Source organism: Hippoglossus hippoglossus, chromosome 4, assembly GCF_009819705.1.
Source record: "Hippoglossus hippoglossus isolate fHipHip1 chromosome 4, fHipHip1.pri, whole genome shotgun sequence".
In the NCBI taxonomy this organism is placed as follows: domain Eukaryota; kingdom Metazoa; phylum Chordata; class Actinopteri; order Pleuronectiformes; family Pleuronectidae; genus Hippoglossus; species Hippoglossus hippoglossus.
The window spans coordinates 24,283,120-24,309,794 of NC_047154.1; the positions used below are offsets into that span (position 1 = coordinate 24,283,120).

The 26,675-nt window shown below is 42.4% G+C and overlaps 3 protein-coding genes across 7 annotated transcripts in view; 1 reads left to right on the forward strand and 2 right to left on the reverse strand.

Annotated features, from left to right (window-relative positions):
* fnbp1l (formin binding protein 1-like) overlaps nt 1–8,995 on the reverse strand; it is a 35,381-nt gene extending 26,386 nt beyond the window's left edge. For 3 of the 4 annotated variants that reach the window (XM_034584241.1, XM_034584239.1, XM_034584238.1), the window contains exon 1: nt 8,809–8,959. In XM_034584241.1, coding sequence (XP_034440132.1) covers nt 8,809–8,832 — 24 coding nt within the window. In that variant the 5' untranslated portion in view covers nt 8,833–8,959. Of the gene's footprint in view, nt 1–8,808 lie in introns of all 4 variants that reach the window. The other variant, XM_034584240.1, reaches the window with a different exon arrangement.
* On the reverse strand, nt 6,685–25,423 carry LOC117760857 (retinal Mueller cells isomerohydrolase-like). Of its 2 annotated transcripts, XM_034584244.1 has the most exons (16): nt 25,299–25,423; nt 24,573–24,655; nt 23,687–23,837; nt 22,655–22,762; nt 22,264–22,405; nt 21,494–21,641; nt 21,018–21,099; nt 20,748–20,880; nt 19,709–19,851; nt 19,486–19,615; nt 19,020–19,134; nt 18,753–18,847; nt 18,531–18,642; nt 18,231–18,435; nt 17,481–17,488; nt 6,685–6,700 (listed from the first exon to the last, which is right to left on the reverse strand). In XM_034584244.1, exons 1-14 carry the CDS (start codon nt 25,307–25,309, stop codon nt 18,248–18,250), a joined length of 1,641 nt encoding a protein of 546 aa, XP_034440135.1. In that variant the 5' UTR covers nt 25,310–25,423; the 3' UTR covers nt 6,685–6,700; nt 17,481–17,488; nt 18,231–18,247. The 2 variants fall into 2 exon arrangements, with proteins under 2 accessions (XP_034440135.1, XP_034440134.1); XM_034584243.1 differs by lacking the exons at nt 6,685–6,700; nt 17,481–17,488 and having other exon boundaries at nt 17,896–18,435.
* On the forward strand, nt 10,379–16,828 carry si:ch211-198n5.11 (methylcrotonoyl-coenzyme A carboxylase 2). Its single transcript, XM_034584242.1, has 13 exons — nt 10,379–10,512; nt 11,389–11,478; nt 11,658–11,822; nt 11,906–12,102; nt 12,187–12,365; nt 12,563–12,643; nt 12,725–12,903; nt 13,038–13,257; nt 13,351–13,442; nt 15,360–15,516; nt 15,654–15,776; nt 15,972–16,205; nt 16,309–16,828. The coding sequence occupies exons 1-13, from the start codon at nt 10,493–10,495 to the stop codon at nt 16,393–16,395; spliced, it is 1,824 nt and encodes a 607-aa protein (XP_034440133.1). The 5' UTR covers nt 10,379–10,492; the 3' UTR covers nt 16,396–16,828.
* Nucleotides 25,424–26,675: the final 1,252 nt, after the last annotated feature.

Below are 26,675 nucleotides of genomic sequence, written 5' to 3' on the forward strand. Positions count from 1 at the left end.
TTCCAGGAAATCCACAGTCAAAACACAAAATGCTGTTGGAGGGTTTTTTTTTAATCTTGAGGTCATGATCCCATGTGGGGTTGGTTGACATGCAGCCGGAGTCACAAGAGACTTGTAGTTTCCTTTCAGCAGACCATGAACGAGTTGGAGGTATTTTGTCCAAACTACCAATTTCTCAGTAAATACTTGCACTTCCAAGAAACTGCTCAAAAGGATCAGACATGAGCCAAGAAAGAACCCGTTAAATCTTGGCATAGGTCAGAACAAAAAAGCAGATCTAGGCATTTCCCCAACATTTTCACCAATTTCCCAGGGCATAATTCATGGATCTCCATGGGAATTATACAGGGAACTGATAACTACAAGTGTGTGCCATTTAGAATAGAATAGAATACAATGCCTTTATTGTCATCGCACAGCTGTACCATGAAAATTAGCCTGTCTCCCTGAGTGTTACACACAATAATCATAAAACAGGCCACAGAATCTTCAAACTTATTGGGCACATATATATAAATATATGCATTGTATATTAAGTCTAGAAATGAAAAAACAGGGATGGATAGAACAATAAATACACACATACATACAGTATATGAGGAACAGTGTATGATGGTTGTGTAGTTCTATGAACAGTATATTGCACTGAGACCAAGATATTGTACAGTATATTTGCACTAGCCCAGGGGTGCAGCCTGATTTAATTTAAAAGGAGAAAACTCAAAGAGCAGCTTCACATCGTTAATATTTGAGGCTCATGTGACATTAAACCAATTTAAAACTCCATTTCATCTTGGCCTGTGGGAAACCTTTGTATAAATGTGCCTCTGCTTAAGAGTTGAGTCTGATCTAAAGAAAGAAATTGGACGGTTGGTTGAGGAGATGAAGATATTTGGCATAAGGATGGAGAGGGAGGGAGAGGGGCCATCATCAACTCTACAGTGGGATGAGAGGAGCTAATGGTTCTTCTTCACATGGCAAACATACAACCCACTGCTTTTTTCTAACATGGACACACACATTCACAATAGGGGAACAAAAGAAGTGCTTGATTTATCCCTCATGCTCCAACGCTGGTAGTCAAGGGAAGTAATGGTAACTAAAGAGACAGAGCACCAGATCCCTCAACATGGAACTGAACTGACAATCAGAGGTTTGCTATAAACACCGTCATGTTGTCCCTGTGTCTGTTCGCCAGTCAGCTAGTGTTTTGTCTTAAAGCCTGAATGTCACTTAAGCCGTGATCTACCTGAAGTACCGAGAACATTTAGTCCAAGGAACATTTTTTTCCAAAGAACTCAAAGTTTCCTGGAAACCATTATTGTCCTGCGTGTTCTCCACGGTTTGAAGACCAGGGGGAATTAGGCAAAGACTGCTGACGTATAAACAACCAACGGTTAGAACAATATGTTCCACTCCAGTCCATCAGGCGGCAGTAATGCAGAAGACTATAAAACAACGATGGTACTATATAAATCAAGCAACAATACAACAACAACAAACATGGAGGAGATTAAAATTGTTCTGATGTTTATCAGAAAAGACAAGAAAAACAAAGCCTACTCAAAACACCTTGAATGCAAACCATTGACCCCCTGAAATAAACCTCAGTAGTCGGGGTCAAATTTAGAGCCTGGTCCCTGTGGTAAGAAAAAGACCAAGTCTCTGCAAACGTTCCTACTTCCTGGAGAAAGTTCCTGCGGAGTAAACGTAGCTAGAGAAAGTTGGTCTTGTATCGTGCACTGCTGCTATCTGTGCAGCAGAGGTGAGCGGGTTTAGCAGCTGATGTGTTTAGTACACAGCAACCAAAGGACATTTCAACTCTACGTCGCCAACTCTAAAAGGCTGTTGTAGCAATAGGTTTACCACAGAATCCACAGCCATGATGAAAACAATAACCTCACTGCTGTTTTAGTCAACAAGAATCAGCCCAGTGAGAGAAAGGAATAATAATGAATATGTATCGTACTGTAGGTATTGTTCCTTCATAACCTGGGAATATATTGTTTCTTTAACATGGACAGTCCAGGTTAAAATCTGCTTTTAGGAATAGAAGTTGTACATTAGATCGTGCAAAGAAGAGGTGCCCTTCCACCAATGTGAAATGTGAAAATTGATTTAACAAAACTAAATATAACAAATATTAAAGGGTCTCCGGGTAACCACACAATAAACATGACTGCAGAATCTCAGCAATTCTTGTAGCGTGACCAGGTTTCCCACTTCTATGTACTAACACTATAAACTCAAGCTACCGAGTGTCACAGTTAATCAACATTGCTAAGAGAAAAGGTAAAGTCATCAGTAAAAGGATTCAGAACTTTGTGCGAGTGTTGCACAAGCAGGCCCGACATTGACGGCAGCCAGCCATCCAGCAGAGGTTTAGTGTAATGACTGGGTTGGAGGTCTAAGGAAAAAATTCACCAGAAAAATTCCCAGCATATATTCTTCCAATTTTCCACGTGTCCTAAAGCCTGCATTTCTATCCGCTGGCTAACTGACTAATAAACAGTCACTTCTGGAAGACGCCACAACACTGAACGCAGCTGCAGCTCTGACCAAAGGCTGCATCCAGACCAGTGATGACTCTTAAGAGAGGTCTGGAACCGTTTCTGTCTCAAGTGATTCAGTTTTTACTTCCTGGAAAAAAGTTATAATGCAAGCTGATCTTAGAACAACGGATAACATAATTATAATTTATCTTCATATGAAAAAGGTACCAAAAATAAGTAATATACCAAAATCAAGAATCAAAGAATAGGACAGACTTAATTCACTGTTTTTCACTGAACCTGCACTTCCACCAGATGCTTTGTACAGTGCTGTGACACCAACTGTGACCAAGTCATAGACCAAAGAAATGATCCTACATACAGACACAGCTTTACACCAGAGAAAAGCAGCATCACACCAATAACAAGCACCAGGAGAGAGGTGACAGAGTCAGGTCAGATAATGCATGTAAACAGGTTTATCCAGGGTCTGATGGCGTCTGAATCCAAGAAGGACTTGACAGCCAAGCAGCTGGCTGGGTGGATGCAGCTGTGGTCGCATCCAGAGGGAGGTGATGGGAGGATGAGAGGAAGGAAGAGAGGGAGCGAGATGAGAGGAGCAGAGGGGACAGATGCTGGGGAAAAAAAGAAAACGGCAAGAGGGAGAAAGGCAACAACTGTGTTTGTGTGTTTTTGTAAGAATCAATTCCACAGAATGAGATGCATATATGAAGCAAGAGACTTAAATGTCCACTGAAGACATGAGAACATCAGATCTGTGTGAAATAAATTCAAATTGATATACAACTAAAATACATCCCATAACGTGCCCTTGTAACCTGTATTGATTTTAATTCTAGCCCAGCTGATATTGATTTTTTGGGGCAATGCCATTACGATATTAGGGAGTAAAAAACAGCAGATGCTGATGTATCGTATTACAAAGAAATTGGCAATGATTCCTCAGATGTCCTCATCAAACCCTAATGACAAAGAAATGTGATTGAGGCTTTACATTTTACTGTTTAGAAAAGAAAACCCCAAAACTAAAAATTACATAAAACCGGAATAAAGAAAATAGACATGTAATGTTTGGATCTGTTTATATGAACAAATTTTGCTCTCCTCTGACTGACAGCCAGTTCATTCTTGATGTATCCTGTTACTTCGTACTGCTTCACAGCCCATGTCCCCACTGGGATCATTAAAGTTTCATCTAATCCATGGTATCTGTAAACTCACTCCATCCTCCTTCCACCGTATGAAAATATCTCCCTCATCTCCCGTCATTAAACCTCCTCCCTTCCTCTCGAAGGGCTTTCTCCTCCTCGGTCCTTCTCTCACACCTCCTTCCTTAATCTCTTCTCATCATCCTCCCAGTCTCCAAGAGATGCGTGTTAGCACGATTTCGTTAATTAACCACGACATCCGACCTCACACCCAGGACATAAACAAAGTGGCTTCATTCTTGCACAATCAGGCCCGAGTTCTCTTACTCACACGTACAAAAACACACACACACACACACACACACACACACACACACACACAATACGTTGACAAGCTTGGCTGGACTGGGTATAACAGCTTGTCGTGTGCAGGCCAGTGCCCTCAGCTTCAACATGACTTCATTCACACCCGCTGTGACCTGCTAAGCACCAGAGAACTGCCCTTCTAAAAAACCTCTCATAAGAGCTTCCACATCCACAGATACACAAAGAACTGAGGTTCAGTGTTTCCTCTGTTTGTGTCGCATTGGAAAACATCCCAGAACAGTTATTTTCATTAATAATTAACATGACAGTTTGTTTCTCAATTCATTTGTTAATCACTTTGTCTATAAAATGTTGTAATTTCCCACAGCCTATGGAGATGTATTCAGATTACTAATATTATTTGACAAAAACTGAAAGATATTCAGTTTATGATCACATTGGATAAACAAAAGCAAGAGTCATTAGTATACCAGTTACCAATTAACATATTGACTAATCGTAGTAGGCCTACATCACGTAGAGCTGTAGATGTGTTCTGCATCCGGTCTCTAAAAACTTGACCATCTCTTTATCAGAGGGGTTCTTTCAGAAACAATATAGTTACCATCCTCTTGTCTGTCTCTCAGTTGCTAGTAACCCAATAAACTGAGTGAACAACAGGAACAGACGACATCGGTTGTCTCAGAACCTCAGACCAAAACTGGTAACAACATCGGATCAGACAATGGATGGGGAAAATCTAAATGGACCAGAATTCTTTGCTTACATCACAAGCATTTCTAAATCCGCCACAAAAATCCAGTACGGTTCAAGCTTTCACTTTTGCTTTAAAAAGCTGCCACGTCCAACACAGCAAACGCAAGCCTGTCTGATACTGTAGTATGATCCCGTGATCTAATCCCCTGTTCTACCAGATGTCATAGTGAAAATGTACAGTAACAGTCCAGAGTAGCTGTTACACAGTAAAGTCAAAACTTGAACTGAACAATTGACAGTGGTTCTGCTGTGTCTTTCCATGTCAAGAAACAATTAAACAACTCTGCTTTTAATTTGAAAAGTCTGATGAAAAGGGTAGCGTCATAGATATTACATATTGAAACCAACCAGGTGCCCAGACTGACCATCGGGCCTACTTGGAGAAATCTCTCTGCGGACCACCACCTCACTTTCTAGCCGTAGCACAGTGAAATACTGAAAGCTACTGTCTATAAATATCACAAACCCGAGCAGGGATAGCAAGCACCGTTGTCTGGAGTCTGATTGCCACCTGATGCCAAGCATACAAACAACACTCCTGCTTCAGGGATCAAATGATTCACACAAATAGCCATGATACCCCATCCTGCACCAGCATTCCCACAGGACACCTGAGGGATCACATCAATAAGCCTTTTCCAAATCCACACAACAACTGAAGACAGCAAAATCCTGAGACCCCATTGATTTGGAAGATGGTTAAAAACCTGCTCACTGCTGTGAATCTGCGTTTCCACAATTGGTCCACAGTCTCCTTGCCATTTAACGGCCGGCAGCTCTTTAAAGCTAAGATCAAAAGTCTAGCCAGGCGTTTAAAGCCTGTCCTCTCTCGGCCACCTCTTCATCCTCTATCCCCTTATCTTTGCCTTTGAGTCCGATCAGTAGAGACGACCGCCTGTCATTCTCTCTTGTCCTTCGGCCAGACTTGGCTGCTGCGCTCTGCTGGCCTCCAACTCACCTCGGCCAGACAGACGAGAGCACAGCATGGCAGCATCCTGGCACTAAGCGCACACACAGAGAGCAGACAGAGCTTTAATTCAGAACAACACTTCCTACTGTATGTGTGTGTATCGAAGGCAGGAAGCCAGCACGGTAATAGGATGTTCCTTGCTTGCTTTGTAATGTCTCAAAGACCTGCGTTAGAGCCAGAACGCAGGGCAAAAGCAGAGGCACCAACCTGTACTGAATATACAAATGCTATTTAAAGCTCTAAATGCTTTTTATCTGTATAATACTGTTTGTAAAGATGCCAAATGTGGACTCAAAGACTTTCTGAGTGCAGTCTATTAATTAATTAGTCCATTGGTTTGCTGCCTGGGAGCTGGGAAGATGAATGACAGGAAATAAATGTTTCTGCTACATAAAATTGTGTAAATAAGTAAATAATTAAATAACTTTTTGTTTAGTAGAAAGATTTCACATCAGAATTAATTTCACTGAGCGATATTCACTGAGCGATATTGACAACGGTGGATTTGTCTAAGGTTTAGTTTAGTTTTTTGACCAATATTTACATCTTATACCAATTAGAATGTGCGTTGTTCTTCATATTTCTAACTTCACATTTTGTTTATCTTTCCATTTATTATATATATTTGTCTTTTGCCATTGCACACAGTTAGATTTGTCTTTAAAGGGAAATGAAAGAGGAGCGCCACATCGTCGTTTAGTGTTGATTTGTGCTTAATGTGAACAGTCGGGCGTGTCGCCTCCGAATTATTCCCAATTTCATGCCATTTATTCGCATCAATGTTGATGTGCTCTTTTTAAAAAGAATAATAAATACAATTATTAGTCAGATTAATCGAGATTGACGATAATATTGAACTGTGTATGTACTCTAATGGAATCAAAGTAGATGCACACATCTATGATGTAACTAGTCAGAACCTGCAGTATATTCTCAGTTACTAATCAGGTTTTGGAGATTAACATGGAATTAGAAAATAATACATCCTGACTGACAACATATAGGCAGTCATGTGTAAAGCACAACCGCCAGTCAACAGTATACATCTTATCCACTGGACAATAATCTGTAATCATACAGCCAATCATGTGTAATCTGACATCAGACCGTTCGCACATTAATCTCATCAGCGGACTGAGGGGATTATGACGCTCCGTCAGACAGCGTCTCCACACAGCAGATCATCGCCGGCTCGGCTTCACTGCAGCACTGACGCAGAGGAGATGAGCTAATACTGTTTAACTTCACACTTTGAATTCAGTCAATCCATTTTCCATTATTGGAATCTTCCCTTTAACTTATTTTATCGGATCTCTGGTTCATTAGTTTCACTTCAAGTTTTACAAAATCCAGATCCTGTTTTTTTGTTATTACTGACCTTTACGATATTTATAATTTCTCTCCAGGTTTATTTTCTAAGAACATATAGAAGACATGTAAAAGATATGGTATATTTATGGATGTATTTCTGCACAACAGACCCTTTTCACAGCAGCCACTTTGACAATAGTAGGTAAACTAGCAGGTATTCCTAATAACATTAATTAAGGTTATGCTGCATTTAGATTGAGCCTTATTTAACGTGATTAGTAATACCTTTGTTTACCTACTAGTTTGTGTCAAAATGGCTGCTGGGAAAAAAGGTGTGTTAACAACAGAGAGGACTAAAATGTACAGTCAATTAGTTGATTGACAAACAATGACTGGCAAGAATCTCTCTAATGGGAGGACTGGTTGGTTTTCTCTGTGCTGTATCATTGTAACTTTAATATCTCTGGGACATGGACTGTTAGTCTGATAACAGAAACCATTTGAAAACTTAAACTTAGCTTAGTGATAAAAGAAACATCCTGGGTCTTTTTTTCATACCTTTAGAAAAGAACTATTAACAAATCTAAGTTTCTCTGGAAGTGTTGTACTCGTATACACTCGCCAGTCTCTCCATCCGTCTAACTGGGATCACAAACTCACACTCGTGACTGTATCCCCATATGTTATACCCAGAAGCAAAGAAAACGTGAATGGAAAACCTGAATGAATGAGGGTACAGCAACACAGACAACTCCTGACAGAGGAGAAAAGCTTATTTTACACTACAGATAATAACCAATGAGATCAAGCAGAGGAGTCTCATCACTGGGAGGTGAAGCACACACACACACACACACAAACACACACACTCACAGGGGGGGATGCTGCTCTCTGGTTACAACAGCTCGTGATGGCCAACACCCCAAAAACACACACACACACACACACACACACACACACACACACACACACACACAGGAGCTCAACCTCCTGTGAATCATATCTCATATTTAAACACATCTTCCCCAACTTAACCCAATGCTGCAAAAAAAACAAAAAAAACATGACACACCATTCTAATACCAATTCTGAGAGGAGGTGGCTGATGCAGACATTCAGTCCCTGTTAGAATCAGAGCAGCAGCATTTAGAGACTAACACCTTCAATATGTGAGGGTAGTTGAGCTCATCGTTGAGTTTGAATGTGTAGAAAGAGGCTGTGTGTGATATATAAACACACATGTGTCCTCTTTGATCGCACGGAGGTCAAGACAAAAGATTGGGGGGGGGGGTGGGGGGGCAACAAAGAGACACGTTAACGTGAGACACCAACGTCGGTGGAGGGACGGAGCGGGATGGAGGTTCTCCCTGCCCCGGCGGTCCTCCACCCTGCCGCCGGCCAGCTTCCCTTTCAAACAGGGTGTGACACGGAACAAAAACACCGACAAGATGCAACTTCCCAACTTGCCAGTCACGCAAAGGGGGAAAAACCACCAGCAGCAGCAGCAGCGTGGACATTGTGGAAGTTGGACAAGAGGGGAAGCGGGTGGAAGAGCCCGCCGGTGTCTGCACACCTCCCTGCCTATTGTTCCGCTGTCAGCGCCGCTGAGGTGCACCACCACCACCACCACAGATTAGCTTTAGCCTCGTTAGCCTCGCCGGCTAGCATGAGCGTTAGCGGCTAGCAGGTAACACGGCACCTTCCTTCCGCTCCGGGAGTCTCCGTGTTGTCCGTGTCAAAGGCGAAACAAGTCGAAAACACGCAGAGAAGACGTTACACGTACCCAGAGCTCCGTTCCCCAACTCATGTCGGATTATCCCTGCTGGGTTCTCCCCGTATTGGACGCAGTTTTATCCCGCTCGGTGCCTCCAAAACTGCCGTCGGGACTGCGGTCCTCCTGCCTGACTGTCCGCCGACTAACACTCCTCCTTCTCCAGGACCAGCAGGGCCGCGCACACCGGGGGCCCCTAACCGCACAGCCCCCCCACCCCACCCCACTAAATGAAATTGCACAAATGAATAGATTGATGAATAAATATTATGATCAAATAGAGTAAAAACGCAATAAGAAAAAACTAAAACACGGACTGAAGTCTTTCCTTTAACTTTTCTGATGGTGTATTTTACGGTGGCCGAGACAGCTCAACGCACTGCAAATTAAGAAAACACGTGCAAATAGAAAATACATATACAATTTGAGAAAATATAAAATTGACGACACTGCAAATAGCGAAAATGACACCAGAAATGTTTCGGGAAGTTATTGAAGTCTGCTACTCGTCAGCTGTGATGGAACTTCACAAATCACAGCCAGAAATGGTCCCCTGGAAACATTTCCGTGGTCGTTTTCGTGATTTGCAGCGCGTTTCTGTATTTGCATGCGTTGTGACTTTTGTGTCGTCAAACTGATGAAGTTGTTTTCTTAATCTGCACATGTTTTTTCTATTTGCATGTTTTTTCTTAATTCGTAGTGCGTTGAGCTCTCTCGTGTGATAAATGAAAACTACAAGGCAAAATTATGTTTTTTTTTATAATACCTTGAATTTAAAGTCTATAGAACCTGTGAGTATCTTGGTATAATGGCTTCATAATAGGGTGCTTTATCTCCTATAAAATTATCATAGTATGTATTTTTGCAGACTATTTGTTTTGTCATTTAAGATATAAGGTATCACAAGGTTTCTACTTTTAACTCATCAACAGGCTTCTTGCTCCTGTACAGGCCTGTACAGACATTTTACAAATAACTCTCTCTAATGTAAATAAAGTCATTTTAAAACACCCAATATTTGTCTGAATACTTAAAGCACCTCACCCTAACCCCTTATTGGTGGAACAATAAACTGTCAATGAGTAGGTGGAGCAGCTTCCTCTCCTGGTCAAGATGAGTCATTACAGCTGCAATCATTAGATGGATGGATGGATGGATGGATAGATAGATAGATAGATAGATAGATAGATAGATAGATAGATAGATAGATAGATACACAGATACACAGATACACAGATACATAGATAGAAACACAGATACATAGATAGAAACACAGATGCACAGATGCACAGATGGAAACACAGATGCACAGATACATAGATAGAAACACAGATGCACAGATGCACAGATGCACAGATACATAGATAGATAGCCATGTTATCCTCACGATATAGATTGTAACAAATCCAGACATTTGTACCTGTTTAAATATCTATAAGGCAACAATACATCTCATATTCCACTCAACTGAAACCATTTCTGTGGGATGACCACTTTTGGGCTCCCCTGTTGTTACACATCCACGACTATAGGTGGCGATAGAGCGTTTTTACCTCGAGCCGTCCAGCCTTCTTACTCAAGAGGAAGTAGATGCTCTGGCTGAATGGTGATGTTGTGATTATTTTCCTTGTGGTCTTCAGACACTGGAGTTGTGCAGTTTTCCTGTATTTTATTTATTATTCAGTCAGAAACAAACATGCTCCGCTGCCTGACGAGGTGAGAACCGCTTCTTGTTCTTTGAGTCCATGTTTTCTCACAGTTGTCAGAGCGTCTCTTGACCTTTGACACACTTTTCTTACTGTAAACACAGTTAGCTAATAACTTCAGGTCAAGTGCACGCGACTCCTCCTCTGTATATTAGTTAGTTATATTAGTAAACTAGTGTTGAGTAAAACGTGAAGGATTATAACAAACAGGAGGAGTGAATGTGAAAACCTCTCCTCAGCTGAAGATGCAGCTAAACACCACCATTCAAAACTGAGGGTAGCATTTAGCCTCTAAAAGTTTTTACTGCAGAAGTAGAAGCAGAATAGTTTTATTACAATAAAGTGACAAATTATAGCGATAAGGTCTGAAGGTCAGGGACAAACCTTGGTGAAGGTTGTAGCTTTAAATTCTTCTTAATGAGAATGACAAACACTTGATAAACAGCAACATAGTTTACAAATCATGGGTCGATCAATTATGTGTTATACCTCCACACTGTGCACGATGCATGAGTAATATATTGATATGTATCGAACCTTTCTCATGTTGCTATTAATATAAATTATATCCCATTAATTATTGATGTTGTTTTATTTCCCAGCCCCAACTGAAGGCAGCATTTAGCCTCTGAAGGTTTCTACTGGAGGCTCTTGGGAAAGAATTTTGGCTAAATTATATTAAAGCGAAAATTATAGTGATTAAGCCTGGAGGTCATGGCCGAAACAAAGATTTAAAAAAAATTGTCGGTATCGATAATGATCACGATAAATGTCACATTATTTCTTTTAAGTTTAAAGACCGATTTTTGCCAGCTCTTATGTGTTCTGTTCCCATAACAACTGCTCCTGATTGACGACTGAACACCCAACGTTTGTGTTTGTGTAGTGGAGGGAGAGTGTGTCCTGCTTTGGTGCCTCCTTTCACCCTGTCGCCATCTTGGGTTTTAAAGAACATAACAGAAGACAGACATCGCAGGTGACTACATCTGAAGAACTACTGAACTATAAACTAAATGAGACTTATATACGAGGATGTGCTCTGGTTCTATCTGTTGCTATCTGATCAATCTGCAACAGCCATTTTAGTTTCTTCAACTCACATTTCAGATACCCCTCTGCAGCTGTCACTCCTCATGTATGAATCTTGTGTTACAGGTTGACTGAGCAGCGCTGGACGTGCTCAGTTCGTTGTATGAGCTCTGTAGTGAAGAGGAGGAAATCTCTACCCAGTGCCTTCCCAGTGCTGGAGCTCCCCCTGCAGCCCATCCAACAACATGTATATGAAGCTAACCTCCGAAACAGCAACGCCTGCCATAAGAAGTAAGTTCCAACAGCTGATTTCTCCCCTACTGCGTTATTTATCATGTAAATTCACAACATTTATCTCATCTATTTCTTGTTAGGTTCATCGAGTTGAGTGAGAAGGTGATGAAAGGCGGGGGGGAGAATGCCATTGCTAGGCACACAAAAAGAAACAAGAAGCTACTGGTCAGGGATCGTCTGCGCCTCCTGCTGGATGATGACGATTTTCTAGAGCTGTCACCATTCGCGGGTCTGGGTCTGCCTTACGGGGACATCCCATCAGCCGGCTGTCTGACTGGTCAGGAACCGCTCACTGCAATTTATTCATATTCATTATTCAACATCCATAGCTTGTGACCCTTTACATTACATGTGTGTCCAGGTATCGGCAGGATCTGTGGTCTATGGTGTGTGTTCATTGCCAACGATGCCACAGTGAAAGGCGGCACAGCGTATCCAATCACAGTGAAGAAGCAACTAAGAGCACAAGAAGTGGCGATTCTGAACCGCCTGCCTTGTGTTTACCTGGTCGACTCTGGAGGAGCTTTCCTACCACTGCAGGTGACACACACACACACACACACACACACACACACACACACACACACACACACACACACACACACACACACACACACACACACACACACACACACACACACACACACACCTCAGGTTTAATAATATGTGACTAGTAAGTAAGACTAGTAAGTGACTGCTGTTTGAGTTCCTAATTCCCTGTTTGTGTAAACATCCAGTCAGAGATCTTTCCGGATAAGAACCAGGGAGGAAGAACTTTCTATAATGAAGCCATCATGTCTGCCATGAAGATCCCACAGGTGACAAATCTGCATTAAAGTTTGATAAAGCCACACCTCTTACAATTTACGAATTAATCTGTCAAACTAATGATCCTACAGGTGTCAGTGGTGTGTGGGTCATGCACAGCGGGTGGAGCTTACATCCCCACTATGGCTGAGGAGGCAGTGATGGTGCACCGGATAGGGACGATATTCCTGGGAGGACCGCCGCTTGTCAAGGCCGCCACAGGAGAGGAAGTGACACCAGAGGACCTGGGAGGAGCCAAGCTTCATGCTGAGTAGGTCCATAAATCAAACCAACCCTCACGAGTCTTGGAACAGGATTTCAAAATGAGATGATTGCCTTTGAATAACAAGATGAGTTAATTTGAGTACAGATGCATCATCGGGTTGATTTATCTTCTGGTTTCAGAGTGAGTGGCTGTGTGGATCATTTTGCCTGGGATGAAAAGGAGGCGTACGATTACACCAGAAACATAGTTTCCACCCTCAATTTCCAGCTGCCTGAGGAAGAGGAGGAGGATGAGGAGAAGATGAAGAAGAGGAAAGCAGAGGAGGAGCCTCTGTACAGTTCAGAGGATCTTCTGGGACTCGCTCCACTGAGTTATAACCATAGTCTGGATGTTAAAATGGTACAAAATGCACAAACACACATAACAGCCACAAATACACTGTCTCACTGAGTCATGGTTCTGTGTAGATAACAGCTGGTGGTTTCTGTGCAGGTCATCAGTCGGCTGACGGACGGGAGCCGCTTCCAGGAGTTTAAAGCTCGTTTTGGAACCACTCTGATCACCGGCTTTGCAAAGATTCATGGGTAAAAGACGTGTGCACACACATTGATTCTTTTGTGGTTGTTTGACAAGGTTAGAGGGCGTCGCATCTTTTCTACTACTCCATAAAAACTCTCCGCAGATCAGGAAATGCAAACACTGACCAAATGTTACATCATCAGCAATGAACACACCCCAATGACCAAAAGCTCATTCACAAAATATACATATATACTGTTTTGATTATCACAATTAAAGGGGACATAGCATGCAAATTCCACTTTGTTAGTGCTTCTACAGGTTAATGTGGGTATCTGGCATGTCTACCAACCCAAAAACTCTGGGGAAAAAACACTCGCGCGTTTTGTTATAGTTCCTCTAAGTCAGAAACGTCATGCTTGAGCGACTCGATTGCGCTTCCTGGGTATTGTGTCGTAACAAGGAACTGGAAGTCTCCCTACATGGTCTTGGCCCACCCCCCCCCACCCCCCACACTCGTTACTTCCGGGTTTACACCGGACTCAGCGAGGCAGCGCAGCGCCGTTCCCAAGCACGCAGCCGGGCTGTTCACACGGGACGAGCATTTCTCCGCTGGTCAGTCCGCGATTCACTCACATGTGGCATTTGTCTGGATCGTTGGGACCGGGAGGCTGCAGCAGCTGCTCGGGAGCGACCGCTCGCTCTCCCGTGCGTGAGCTGGAATTTGTGTCAGCGCCACACAGCCAGCAGTGTGGAAGACTTCCGCAGTGTTCAGCGCTACTGTAACCCCCGAACCCCGACATTCAACGGGTACAACAACAAGCGGAGAAAGCAGAATCGCGGGCTGACCTTATATATACAGTCTATGGGGCTGACCAGCGCGGAGAAATGCTCGTCCCGTGTGAACAGCCAGGCGGCTGCGCGCTTGAGAACGGCGCTGCGCTGCCTCGCAGCGGTCTTCCACACTGTCAGCTGTGTGGAAGACTTCCGCAGTGTTCAGCTCTACTGTATGCCGGGTTACAGTAGTTACGCCGGGTTACAGTAGTTACGCCGGGTTACAGTAGTTACGCCGGGGTACAGTAGTTACGCCGGGGTACACCGGATGCGGAAGCGCAGCTGCGAGGCAGCGCAGCGCCGTTCTCCAGCGCGCAGCCGCCTGGCTGTTCACACGGGACGAGCATTTCTCCGCTGGTCAGCCCCATAGACTGTATATATAAGGTCAGCCTGCGATTCTGCTTTCTCCGCTTGTTGTTGTACCCGTTGAATGTCGGGGTTCGGGGGTAAATGATGGTCTTCATAGCCCCCCCCCCCCCCCACCCCTCTCTTTCTCTCTCTGTCTGTCTGCTTGTGTGCTTGTAGTGGATGGGCAGAGGGGGACATTTAATTATGTGATTGGGAAAATTAAAACTCCAGGACAACAAGGGGAATACAAAGTATGGGATGCATATTTGATAATTTATATCATATAAAATATGTAATTTATATCGTTTAAAATCATGGGGGGAGAGGGGGGAGGGGGGAGCTGGCTCATTAGCATTTAAAGGAACAGGCACTCAAAACAGGTCACTCTGTGGAGGGCTGTTTTATACAGGGTAAAAAGGGTGCTGTTTTATATGATCCTTGTGGTATTTTGACCGAAGTATGTTACAGACATTTCATTAAGACCCCAAGGAACCATATCAACTTGTGGTAAAATGGGCATGCTATGTCCCCTTTAAAACGAGAAAATAAATAAAACATCATATATTGTGTTTGGTAAAGCCAAGATATTTTGTCACACCTGTACTTGTGACTAATTATGAACATTTAAAAAAATAATGGACAAAACTTTACTAAGTATACTCTTCAAACTAACATAGCAGCCATAGAAGAATGATTCCAGCTGTCAGTATAAACCACAGACTGTGATATGGTGTATATGAAGAGTTGAAATGTCGATGTATGGTCCTGATCAACTATGTATCGTGTTTCTTTCTGTTCAGCAACCTGGTGGGGATAGTAGCCAACAACGGAGAGCTGTCGTACCAGGCTGCCCTGAAAGGAAGTCATTTTGTTCAGCTATGTGACCAGAGAGACGTCCCACTCCTCTTCCTCCAGAACACAGCGCCCACAGCAGCTCTAACGCTCTCCACGACACAGGTACTCACTGCCAGTGAAACTCATCAAGCCTGTGCAAGTACATGTCTTAATACAGGAAGTAAAGCCAGCGGCCTCTGGAGGGAATGGGAAGTATTTGTTTTATATCTTTATTTTATTTCCTGTGTTTTTTCTTCTAGGCGGAGATGAACAGTAACCGTCTGAAGGCTCAGGGTTCGATGCTGTCAGCAGTAGCGTGCTCCTCCGTCCCCAAAATCACCGTGGTGATTGGTGGTTGCCACGGCGCTGACAGCTACGCCATGGTGAGAGTCTGAGCAAACACTTTAACTCTGCAGCACCTTTCAAAACAGCTGGTACAAAGTGCTACATGAGGACAGATAAAAAACAAGAAGACAAAAACTAGAAGATAACAAGAAGGATAAGACAATATCATTAAAATCAAAAAAGCTGTAAATACTATAAACCTTTAACAATTTGAATCTTGTTTCCTTCTCCAGTGTGGACGGGCCTTTGACCCTAATTTCCTGTTCCTGTGGCCCAACGCCAGAGTGTCGATGGCGGCTCCGGGTCATTCTGGCTCTCTGCTTCCCCCCGACAGTGAGCAGGAGGAAGAGCAGAGGAAGAAGCAGGAGGACGACTTGAATCGGCAATTAGAGGAAGAGAGTTCAGCTTTCTTCTCCTCTGGGCGGCTCTGGGACGATGGAGTCATTCTGCCTCAGGACACCAGGAAGGTAAAAGAGTCTGAGAGCTTCACTCCATCAAAACACGACAGTCATCAATATGATTTTAAATCATTTCTTTTTTAATGTTGTTCCTCTGTTTATGTGTTTGCAGGTTCTCAGAGACTGTCTGGACATCATCAGACAGCAGCAGTATCAGCTTTCTACAGACAAAGTGCAGCAACCACTGCTACGCATGTAGAGGCGTCCGTCCACCTCACGTTCTCTGGACACTACAGACATCCGTCCATCAATTTGATTCATTTATTGTTCTTCCTGTTCCCAGTGTATAAAGAGGATTCACACCGAGCTCTGTTCTGTTTTCAGTATGAGTGGAACTTGAAACATGAAGAATAGGTGCTGAATACCCACATGTGTGTTAGACAGAAAATATCCACACGCTAATTCTCTAGAGTCATATTTTACGTGACTAATGGATCAAATGCACTTAAAGGTTTGAGGTTTTGAACGACGATGGATGTAAAGCTTGACGTTGTGTCTCATTTTGCACACAACACTTTACTAAAGTCAGTTTTTCACCTCCAGAGACTAATGACTACTTCTCCGTACTCTGACTTATTCAGTCCACAAAGTCACAGAACTGACAAGGCAGTTTTTTTTTACTGTTGATGCATTGTCAGAAATGAAAACCAGAAGGATAATCATGTGGCCTCTGTAGGGAAAGTAGTTCTCACCGTTTTGTTGGTTTCTTTAGTGAAGAGTCCTGGTTGTGTCCTTCGTTCTCCCCTTCACCTCATGTGTCAGGTTCATGAAGGTTCTGCACACTACAGCTCGACCAGTAGAGACTCACTCAGTCCACATGGGAACGAAGCTCTTCACCACATTACTAATTGATTTAGTATCTAACTGCAGCTCATTTGTCTGTTTTAGCCTTAACTCAGTTCAGGAGAGGTTTGTTTTTGATTTAATAGATTTTCACCTGACAAATAAATCTGTCCAACGGATTTTTTTCTTCATTGCAAGAAATTGTGTTTTGTAATTATATGTGTAAAATAATCACAGTTTTTTATTTGTATAGAAGAAGATGAAACGTGTAAATACATTTTAAAATCGCAAAGCTGGTGTTTGTGTTTGATTGTCGCTCTTACTTCAGAATGAAAACCCCACAAATATGACAGGTGACATTTTGATTTATGAATTTAAACATTTTCACTGCAGTAAATTTGGATGTTTGTGGTTTTATTTTTTAAAACAAAAGCAGAGTAATATACTTTTACATTGAAGCTACCAACAAAAAACGAACATGTTTTATTATTCCTCCAAAACAATGAAAGCTGAATTAATTCACTTTCTTGGCCACCAGGGGGCAGATTGAAACACATTTGTATCTCATTGGAACCGTTCATGACCTTTGGCTTAGATTTTTAAAAACTTGTTCTCAACAAGTAACTAACAGTCTCTTTGTACAATAAGTTTTCTTTTTAGATTGTCCTAATTATAAGTGTATTGTTTATTGATCACTTTAAATTGAATCTGTGTTATTAAGGATCATGTTTTAACTCTTGTTAAAGATTCTTCATATTCAACATCTTTTTGTTCTAATTGCAGAGTGAACAACAACATCATTACACAGCTACACTTTTACAAGCAATATCATTACCAATGTAAAATGATTATTATGAAATTGAATTTATATAAAAGTAAAAACTGAATACAATATAAAATATCTGTTGCAGAAACATGTTGTATATATTTAATTGTAGCTCTTGCTTTACAAAGATAGTTTCACAAATCTGCACATTTTATTTATGAAATATAATTATATGAAAATACTAACTGTATTTTTACATTACAATCAGCAGACACTGTTAACTCAGCCGAAGGCTTTAGTGGAAATAACATTAACGATATGTTGTTTATAAATGTTTATGTTCCAGAAAAATCCCAGAAATTGATAATAATGATAACTTTCATTCAACTTTCTTATATTTCAGTAAGTGGGTAAATTGATAAAACCATGATCTCTTCATTTTTAGATATTTTACTCCAGCATCTGCTTTGGTAGAAAGAAAATACATTCAGAGTGAATTTCATTATGTGTCTTCTTCAGATGAGGATGAGGATGAGAGCTGAGGTCCAGGTCTGTACATCCCGTGCAGAGTCACAGGGATCATGATGTCCACCTCCGCCCTCGCCAGCTCAGTCAGATTCATGGCGTCCAGCACCAACAGCAAACCTGGTCTCTCTGCGCCGGGCTTCACCACGATGCTCAGCAGCACACCTGCACACACACACGTGTTCAAACACACAGGATTATGTAGAACCTTCTCAGTGTGTGTGTCTCTCTGTGTGTGTGTGTGTGTGTGTGTGTCCTACCGTCGTCCTCCTGTGTGGCTCCAGGTGTTTGTACAAACAGTGGCTCTGACGGGTAACAGTCTTCCTCCTGCCACACCCACGTCTCTTTGGTCTGAACGTTCAGTTTGACGATCTGCAGCAGATCAACAATAACACCAGCAGCTTTAATCAGCACAACACACACACACACACACACACACACACACACACTACACACTGATATTTGTCTCCTCCATCTCTTACCCTGTCAGGGATGAAGTGGTTGAGCCCCAGTCCGTAGGCGAAGGAATATTTCTTCCCCCGACACAGAGAGTAGTTAATCTGTGGAAACTCAAAGGCTGAGAGACGCTGACACAGTCAAAACAAGGACGGACATCATCCAGGTAAGAACATGTGTGTGTGTGTGTGTGTGTGTGTGTGTGTGTGTGTGTGTGTGTGTGTGTGTGTGTGTGTGTGTGTGTGTGTGTGTGTGTGTGTGTGTGTGTGTGTGTGTGTGTGTGTGTGTCTCACCTAGTCTTGGTCCAGAAAACAGAACTTCAGGTTCGAGCCAGACAGTTCCATCACTGTTAAGGACAGCAGTAGCTGTGGTGTAGGACAGAGACACCAGATTCTTCCCCTGCTCCTCCTGAACACACACACACACACACACACACACACACACACACACACACACACACACACACACACACACACACACACACACACACACACACACACACACACACACACACAGATATGAATACACACTTGTATATGTGGAGTGTGAGAAAGGTGTGGTGAAGCTGTGGAACGCTGTGACAGAAATGCAGAGTCACACAAAACGCTGCGGTCACACATGGGATCCATTTATAAAGATGCTGATTTTCTATTTAGTCTTTTACGATTTTATGATCCTCTGATAGGACGAGGTGTGTGTGTGCTTGTGTGTGTGTGTGTGTGTGTGTGTGTGTGTGCTTGTGTGTGTGTGTGTACTCACTTTGTGTAAATCCAGTGGCAGTACATATCGTCTGACCTCAGGCTGAGGAGCTCTCATCGCTGCTTTCTTCACCTCCTCCCACTCCTGCCTCAGGTTGGCCAGGTACAGGTAGTCATACACAAAGTCATAACTGCACAGAGAGAGGGGATACAATGACTACACATAAAGCACACACACACACACACACACACACACACAGAGACACACACAGGGTCGGACTCACCCTTTCCACGTGCAGAGGTCGACCACGATGAAGCCCTCGTCCTCGTAGGCGTTGATGTGGTGGAAGAGGTTGAAAGCTGAGGTTCTGAACTTGTGGCTGCTCATGTGACCTGCTGGGTCTCTGGTGGCCAGGTGGAACCACGTCTACAGACACATGGATGTGTGTGAACATACATGTGAGGTCACGTGTAACATGCACTTCTCTTCATACACCAGAGGAGGGTTAACACTGAGTCTAAACATGAAAACCATGCTACCAGCTACTTCCATCTTTAATTGACCTACAGCCGCGGACAGATTATAAGACAATGAGCGTCAGGACACAGACAAGAGACACAAAATATATGTGTCACTTGTTTTAATTTTGTTTCTGTTTTGGTCCTTTGTGTAGTTTTGTCAAAATGTTTTGTCTATTTGTGGTCATTTTCTGTCTATTTATAGTAATTTTCTGTCTCTTTATGGTCATTTGTGTCTCTTTGTGGTCACTTTGTGTCTCTTTGTGGTCACTTTGTGTCTCTTTGCGGTCACTTTGTGTTTATTTGTGGTCATTTGTGTCTCTTTGTGGTCACTTTGTGTCTCTTTGCGGTCACTTTGTGTTTCTTTATGGTCATTTGTGTCTCTTTGTGGTCACTTTGTGTCTCTTTGTGGTCACTTTGTGTCTCTTTGCGGTCACTTTGTGTCTCTTTGCGGTCACTTTGTGTTTCTTTATGGTCATTTGTGTCTCTTTGTGGTCACTTTGTGTCTCTTTGCGGTCACTTTGTGTTTCTTTATGGTCATTTGTGTCTCTTTGCGGTCACTTTGTGTCTCTTTATGGTCATTTGTGTCTCTTTGCGGTCACTTTGTGTCTCTTTATGGTCATTTGTGTCTCTTTGTGGTCACTTTGTGTCTCTTTGCGGTCACTTTGTGTTTCTTTATGGTCATTTGTGTCTCTTTGCGGTCACTTTGTGTTTCTTTATGGTCATTTGTGTCTCTTTGTGGTCACTTTGTGCCTCAGATTTCCTTCTGGCCACTGCCCCCCCTCTGTGCCGGCCCCTGCCTACCCCCATGCTCTCGTTGGACTCGAAGCAGTCCATGTACGAGGCTCCTCTGATGCTCCAAGCCGACAGGAACTTGAGCAGGTTGATTTTCACCGGCTGCTCCACAAACACAAAGTAGTTGTCCGTCAAACCGAAGCTGCAGATCCATAAGCACACGGGCAGAAGAAGAAGAAGAACATGTGTCTTATTAATGTAAAGTGTCACAGAAAGAGAGAGAGAGAGAGAGAGAGAGGCTGTTTATCTGTGTGCTGATAATGATGTATGACAGGGTACCTGTGAAAGTAGGAGGGTTTCATCCTCTCGCTGCTGGGCAGTTGAACCACCACCTCTGATCTCTCTATGGGATCTGACTTGTCTGGAAACACAGTCAGTGAGAAGGAAACATTAATAAAGTTAATTGGAGTCGCCTGTTTCTTCTCCACTCAACAAAATGGGTCCATTTAGTATCAGGAGCTATTGAAGGTATCACACAATCGCAACATATCTCTTATGGGATTCTCCCTTTTCTTATTTAATTCAATTTTCTTTATCTCATACTCAATTATATCTTTGTTCATTCTAACCCTTTTACCTCTTTTCTGTCATTCTTTCTTTGTGTCCCTTTTCTGTTGCTCTCTCTTTTTCTGTCTCTATCTTTTCACTTTTCATCAATGATACATCCATTTTATTACTTAAGGTTGATTCACTAATAAAAGACAAAAGAAAATCAATTCAATCTCCTCCTGTGATCTTCAGGCTCGTCCTCTCACCGCTCTGAGCAGGCGGGATCTTCACGATGTTATAAGCCAGACTCATGTTCTTGCCAAAGCAGTTTCCCATGTTGTAGACGGTTCCGTCTGAGTCGGTGTGGGGGTGCGCCGTCACCCCGTTCACCGACAGGTACTTACACAGGTCCACCTGATGGAGACACAACACAGGGGATGAATGAGAAGAGAATCCGGCTGGTGGAGGGTCCCTGACGTGAGTTCACCAAAAACTGTTAAATTACATCATATTTTCAAATTCTATACATAATAAAAAATCTGTACATAACAATAGAAAATTTGTCCATTCCATCTATTTCTATATATTATTAGTGAAAACAAATAAAAGCAAGTTTTTAAGGTAATTATTTGCATTTAAGTCTTAACTCTTAACTTCATATTTACATGTGAAATAAATGATAATTTTTATTAATTTCAACAGTGTTTTCTTTTATCGTTATTTTAATATTGATTTAAGATTTAAGAACATCCTTTTATACAATATTTTCTTTTTTTGAGCTGCTATTGGTTTTACATTTTTCATGTAACACACATTGAGCTGCATTTTATTCTGAAAAAAGGGCATAAGAAGAAGGAGAAGAAGAAGAAGAAGAAGAAGAAGAAGAACAAGAAGAAGAACAAGAACAAGAAGAAGAACAAGAACAAGAACAAGCAAAGGAGAAAAAATGACAAAAGTAGAAAAGAAAAAGGTGCAGAAATAGAAAAACTTTACGATATTTGGAGAAATTAAATAAAAGTAGCCCGTCAGCTCTCACCTTCTTCACCGTCTCCAGCGAATCAGGGTCGACCTTGGTGATGTAGTTTGTCTCTGTGACGGCGTAGAAGTCTTCACCGATTGGATAAACGTTCACCATACAGTTATCAGTCACTTCAATGCCTCTGAAGTAAGTAAAGAATCTGAACAGAAGATTTTCTATGAGCAAATCAGTGTAAAAATAACACTGCGAGCAAACTGGATGTTATTAAACAGTGTGAACATTACAGCATATATAGGCAGAATACAAAACTTAAATATATATACTATAATTATACTGTTCACAGACTCAGAGACAGGAAGTGATCTGCACAACATCATCACCACTCATCAATTAACACATTATATCTTGTTAGTGGTTTCAGGGTGGAACTTCCTCCTGGTGGTGTTACCTGGAGAAGATGTTCTTACAGGGGTCGGGATACGCTGCTGTACCGAACTCTGTGATGACCACTCTGTTTTCAGTCATAGCACGAACGTACGCGTCTGTCCTGATGAACCTGAGCACAAACATCCCACACGTCACAGAGAACTGTTGCATCAAGCATCTCTTCTGTTCAGACATGTTATTTCACAGATTGTGAAACGTCTTGGTTCCAAGAGGAGCTGCGTCTGATTATCGTTTTTGTCTCTTCTAGCAATATCCCACGTTGCAGGAATCTAGAGTCAGCGATTTTCCTCAGCTGCATACCTCTCTGCAACCACAGTAAATCAGAAAATATGCAACTGGGGTTTGGATCTGCATCAGGATAATAAAAGTCACAATGGGACACATGTGACTGATGTTTTGTTTATCAAGTGACAAGAAGAGAAAATAGTGAAAATGTGCATTTATCCCTCAAGAAATCCTGGATTATATCCAGCTCCACACTTAAAAAACAACTTCACAAGTAAACTTAAAGTAAAAGGAAAGATAAAGAGCAGACTAGACTAGAAAATTACGAGAAAGAAATGTAGTGGAAAATTCAACTGACCAGTGTCTAAGGTATTGGAAATCCCCCTGACCAGGTGTCTAACTGCTGTGATACTGTCTACCTGACAGGATGGAACCCTTACTTGGTGGTGTCTCACTGCTATGACCTTGATCAACAGGGTGCATGCCCTTATTTGGTGATGTTTTTCTTCCAACTGCTACAGCGGACGGACAGACACAGATGATCTCATGTCTTTCATGTCTTTTTTCATATTATGTTTTATGAAACGCCTCTTTGTATAAGTTCTGGCTTTTGTGAACTTGCGGCCAGTTCCATTTTGAGCACCCGTGCTTGTTGTGTAACCTCTGCAGAGCTGACTATTATAAAGACTCAAAGGCAACTCCAGTCTGAGAATTTCATTATTTCAAATCTCAAGATGAATTTCCATCACAGAAACATGTTTAAAAGTGTTTTAATGTGCTCTTATTTTGAAAGGTACTGTATTCTTACTTCCTGTAGTAGGTCACCTTTCCATCCTTCATGTCAAACTTGTGCAGCAGAGCCTGTCCATCAAACAGGTGGTTGAAAGGTTCCCCCCCGATCTCGAAAAGACCCGGACCCATCCTGAGGAGACTGCCCCCCAGCCATGATGGTATCACACCTGCACACACACACACACACACACACAAAGTATTCAATGATGTGAAGAATGTGAACAAACAAACAAATGATTATTGGATGATTATTATTTGTTTTATTATTTTAAGTGTTGTTGTACAGTATGTCTGGGCCTGTGTGTGTGTGTGTGTGTGTCTGGGCCTGTGTATGAGTGTGTGTTGTGTGTTGTGTGTGTATGTCTGGGCCTGTGTGTGTGTGTGTGTGTTGTGTGTGTGTGTATGTCTGGGCCTGTGTGTGTGTGTGTGTGTGTGTGTGTGTGTGTGTGTGTGTGTGTGTGTGTATGAGTGTGTGTTGTGTGTGTGTGTGTGTGTGTGTGTGTGTGTGTGTGTGTGTGTGTGTGTGTATGTCTGGGCCTGTGTATGAGTGTGTGTTGTGTGTGTGTGTGTGTGTGTGTGTGTGTGTGTGTGTGTGTGTGTGTATGTCTGGGCTTGTGTGTCTGTGGCTTTGTATGTGTGTGTGTGTGTGTGTGTGTGTGTGTGTGTGTCTGAGCCTGCTTGTATGTGTGTGTGTGTGTGTGTGTGTATGTCTGAGCCCGCTTGTGTGTGTGTGTGTGTGTCTGGGCCTGTGTATGAGTGTGTGTTGTGTGTGTATGTCTGGGCCTGTGTGTGTGTGTGTGTGTGTGTTGTGTGTGTGTGTATGTCTGGGCTTGTGTTTCTGTGGCTTTGTGTGTGTGTGTGTGTGTGTGTGTGTGTGTGTGTGTGTGTGTGTGTGTGTGTACCTGTGATCTTTGCAGGTATTGGCTCATTCAGCTCCTCCACTGTCTCAAAGATCTTCTTGTAGCCTGCAGCAGGATGCTCCACTCTGGAGAGGAAAACAGAAACAGAACAGAGACAGAGAAACTTGTTTTAAAGACACAGTTAAGTTAGTTAATCTTTGAATTTCATGTGTGCAGGAACCGATCGGTGCAGATAAATACTCAACTGAGTCAGAAAGTTCAATATAAACCTTGAAGACAACACAAGAATTTGATTATATCACAGGTTGCTTTGTTGTCATGTAATTTGAGCAGTTTTAGTCTAGTTTATTGGTTTAAGTAGTGAGTCCTGAAACAATGAGCATATCTACTCAACAGCCGATTAAATGTTGGTGTAAAATGCTAAATACTTGTCTGCAGGATTTTGGAAATCAGTTTTAGTTCAGTTGATTATACAAAACTCCAACTAAACTAAAACAGCTGAAAGTCTTTCTCACTGCTGCATCTGAAAAAAAAAAACTTTTTCTGGAATTTTGTGTCGTAACTCAGAGTTTAGTTCGGTTTCTCGTCCCTTTGCAGTGAAGAGATGAAGCAGAGGAATCCCTGCACGTCTCTGACTCGCTGAATCTCTGTGTCTCACAGCAAAACAACCACTGGAAGCTGCTTCCTCTTACTTCACCCTCTTGGAAACAAAGACATGTGAATCTTGAAAAGCTGTTTGGAGAGAAGCAAAGGAAAGGTTTGACTCACCGACCGGCCATGCTGCTGCTTGCTCCTCACTCTCAGGAGAAACTCTGGTTTGCATTTAAACCACACACAGATGTCCTGCGGTGAGAGATGGAAACTGAGCCCCCTGCTTCTCCTCCCATCCTCCCCTTCCTCCAATTTCCTCCTCCCCTTTTCCATCCTCACTCCCTCTCCTTGGCTCACTCCTTTCATGCCCTTTGCTCACCCTCCTCCTCCTGAACAGGCCAGCTTTGTCTCCCCTCCTTTCAGTCGTCTGGCCATCGGCCTCATGCAGAATGTTCTCCGGGCCCGAAACAACATCTTTGTAAACCTGGGAACACGAACGCCCGGGGACCTGCCAACGATGTGGGTCAAACCAATAAAGTTGGCCTTTAAAAGCGGCGTGCTGGTGCTGTTTGAGCGGCGATGTCCGTGTAGGAGGAATCCTATCTAATTAGTTCCAGACCGCTTCTAGAAACACTTAAACTATTTTAATTGGCTGAGTCTGGAGGGAGCTGCAGAGGAAAAGGGGGGAGAGAGGCCTCTGTCGTTTTTTGATGGATGAAGGCTGGATGCTGAATGGACGGATGACAGCGTGACTTTAAAACAAATGGTTTCATTAGTACGTTAAAAAGAGACGTGATCTGTCATCTGGTGTCATTCGATGTTGTTGACATCAGGTTGAAAACAAGTGCTGCTGGTGAAGGCCAGCAGCAGAAATGAAATATTAAGTTCACCCCACAATCTAGTTTGAGTTGAACAAACACCTGTGCCTGTATATAAATGTGTGGTTGTTAGAGGGAGGAGCAAATATATAGATTATACCACATGAAAAGAGGACGAAGTCGTATAAATAGAAACAGAAGGTTTATTTCCCAGGACTTTGCATAGTAAACAATGAGGAAGAGTAAAACATACGATTCCTCTGTAAATGGTCTTCACCAAAAACACTGACGAGTGTATACATGGTTACATCTGAGGTAAAGACAGACACGTACCAGGGTGGAACAAATACTTCATATAGAATAAGAGAAATAAAAACAAAACCTTTTAAGTCTTTTCCTCAGACACTTGACATAATGTGTGCTCTGTGTGACGCTTCAAATTAAAACCCAATCGACATCAGCTCCGCTCATTATAAGCACCACATACAGCTAAAGGCCTTCTTTAGGGAGTCTATCAGGCATTAAATAGGTATAAATTAACCGTTCTGATGATTGACATTAGCTCACTGGTCCTTTCACAGCACAAACCCAGTGCAAAACATCGCTCTGTCCAATAAACAAAAGCAGGAACGTACTCGAGACAAAACACGGAAATTCAAGAAAAAATGAGCGAGGGGGATCAGATGTAAAAATAATCAAAAATAGGAGAATTTGAAACTCAAAGAAATCCCTTCTG

Bases quoted from the DNA above. Each gene is read 5' to 3' on its own strand.
- si:ch211-198n5.11 (XM_034584242.1), top strand. From the start codon at position 10,493: ATGCTCCGCTGCCTGACGAG. The intron at 15,517-15,653 runs GTACTCACTGCC...TTTTTCTTCTAG, and splicing joins TAACGCTCTCCACGACACAG to GCGGAGATGAACAGTAACCG. The intron at 16,206-16,308 runs GTAAAAGAGTCT...ATGTGTTTGCAG, and splicing joins TGCCTCAGGACACCAGGAAG to GTTCTCAGAGACTGTCTGGA.
- LOC117760857 (XM_034584244.1), bottom strand. The intron at 19,616-19,708 runs GTGAGTCCGACC...CTCTCTGTGCAG, and splicing joins GACCTCTGCACGTGGAAAGG to TTATGACTTTGTGTATGACT. The intron at 18,643-18,752 runs GTAAGAGATGGA...GATCTGCTGCAG, and splicing joins ACCACTTCATCCCTGACAGG to ATCGTCAAACTGAACGTTCA.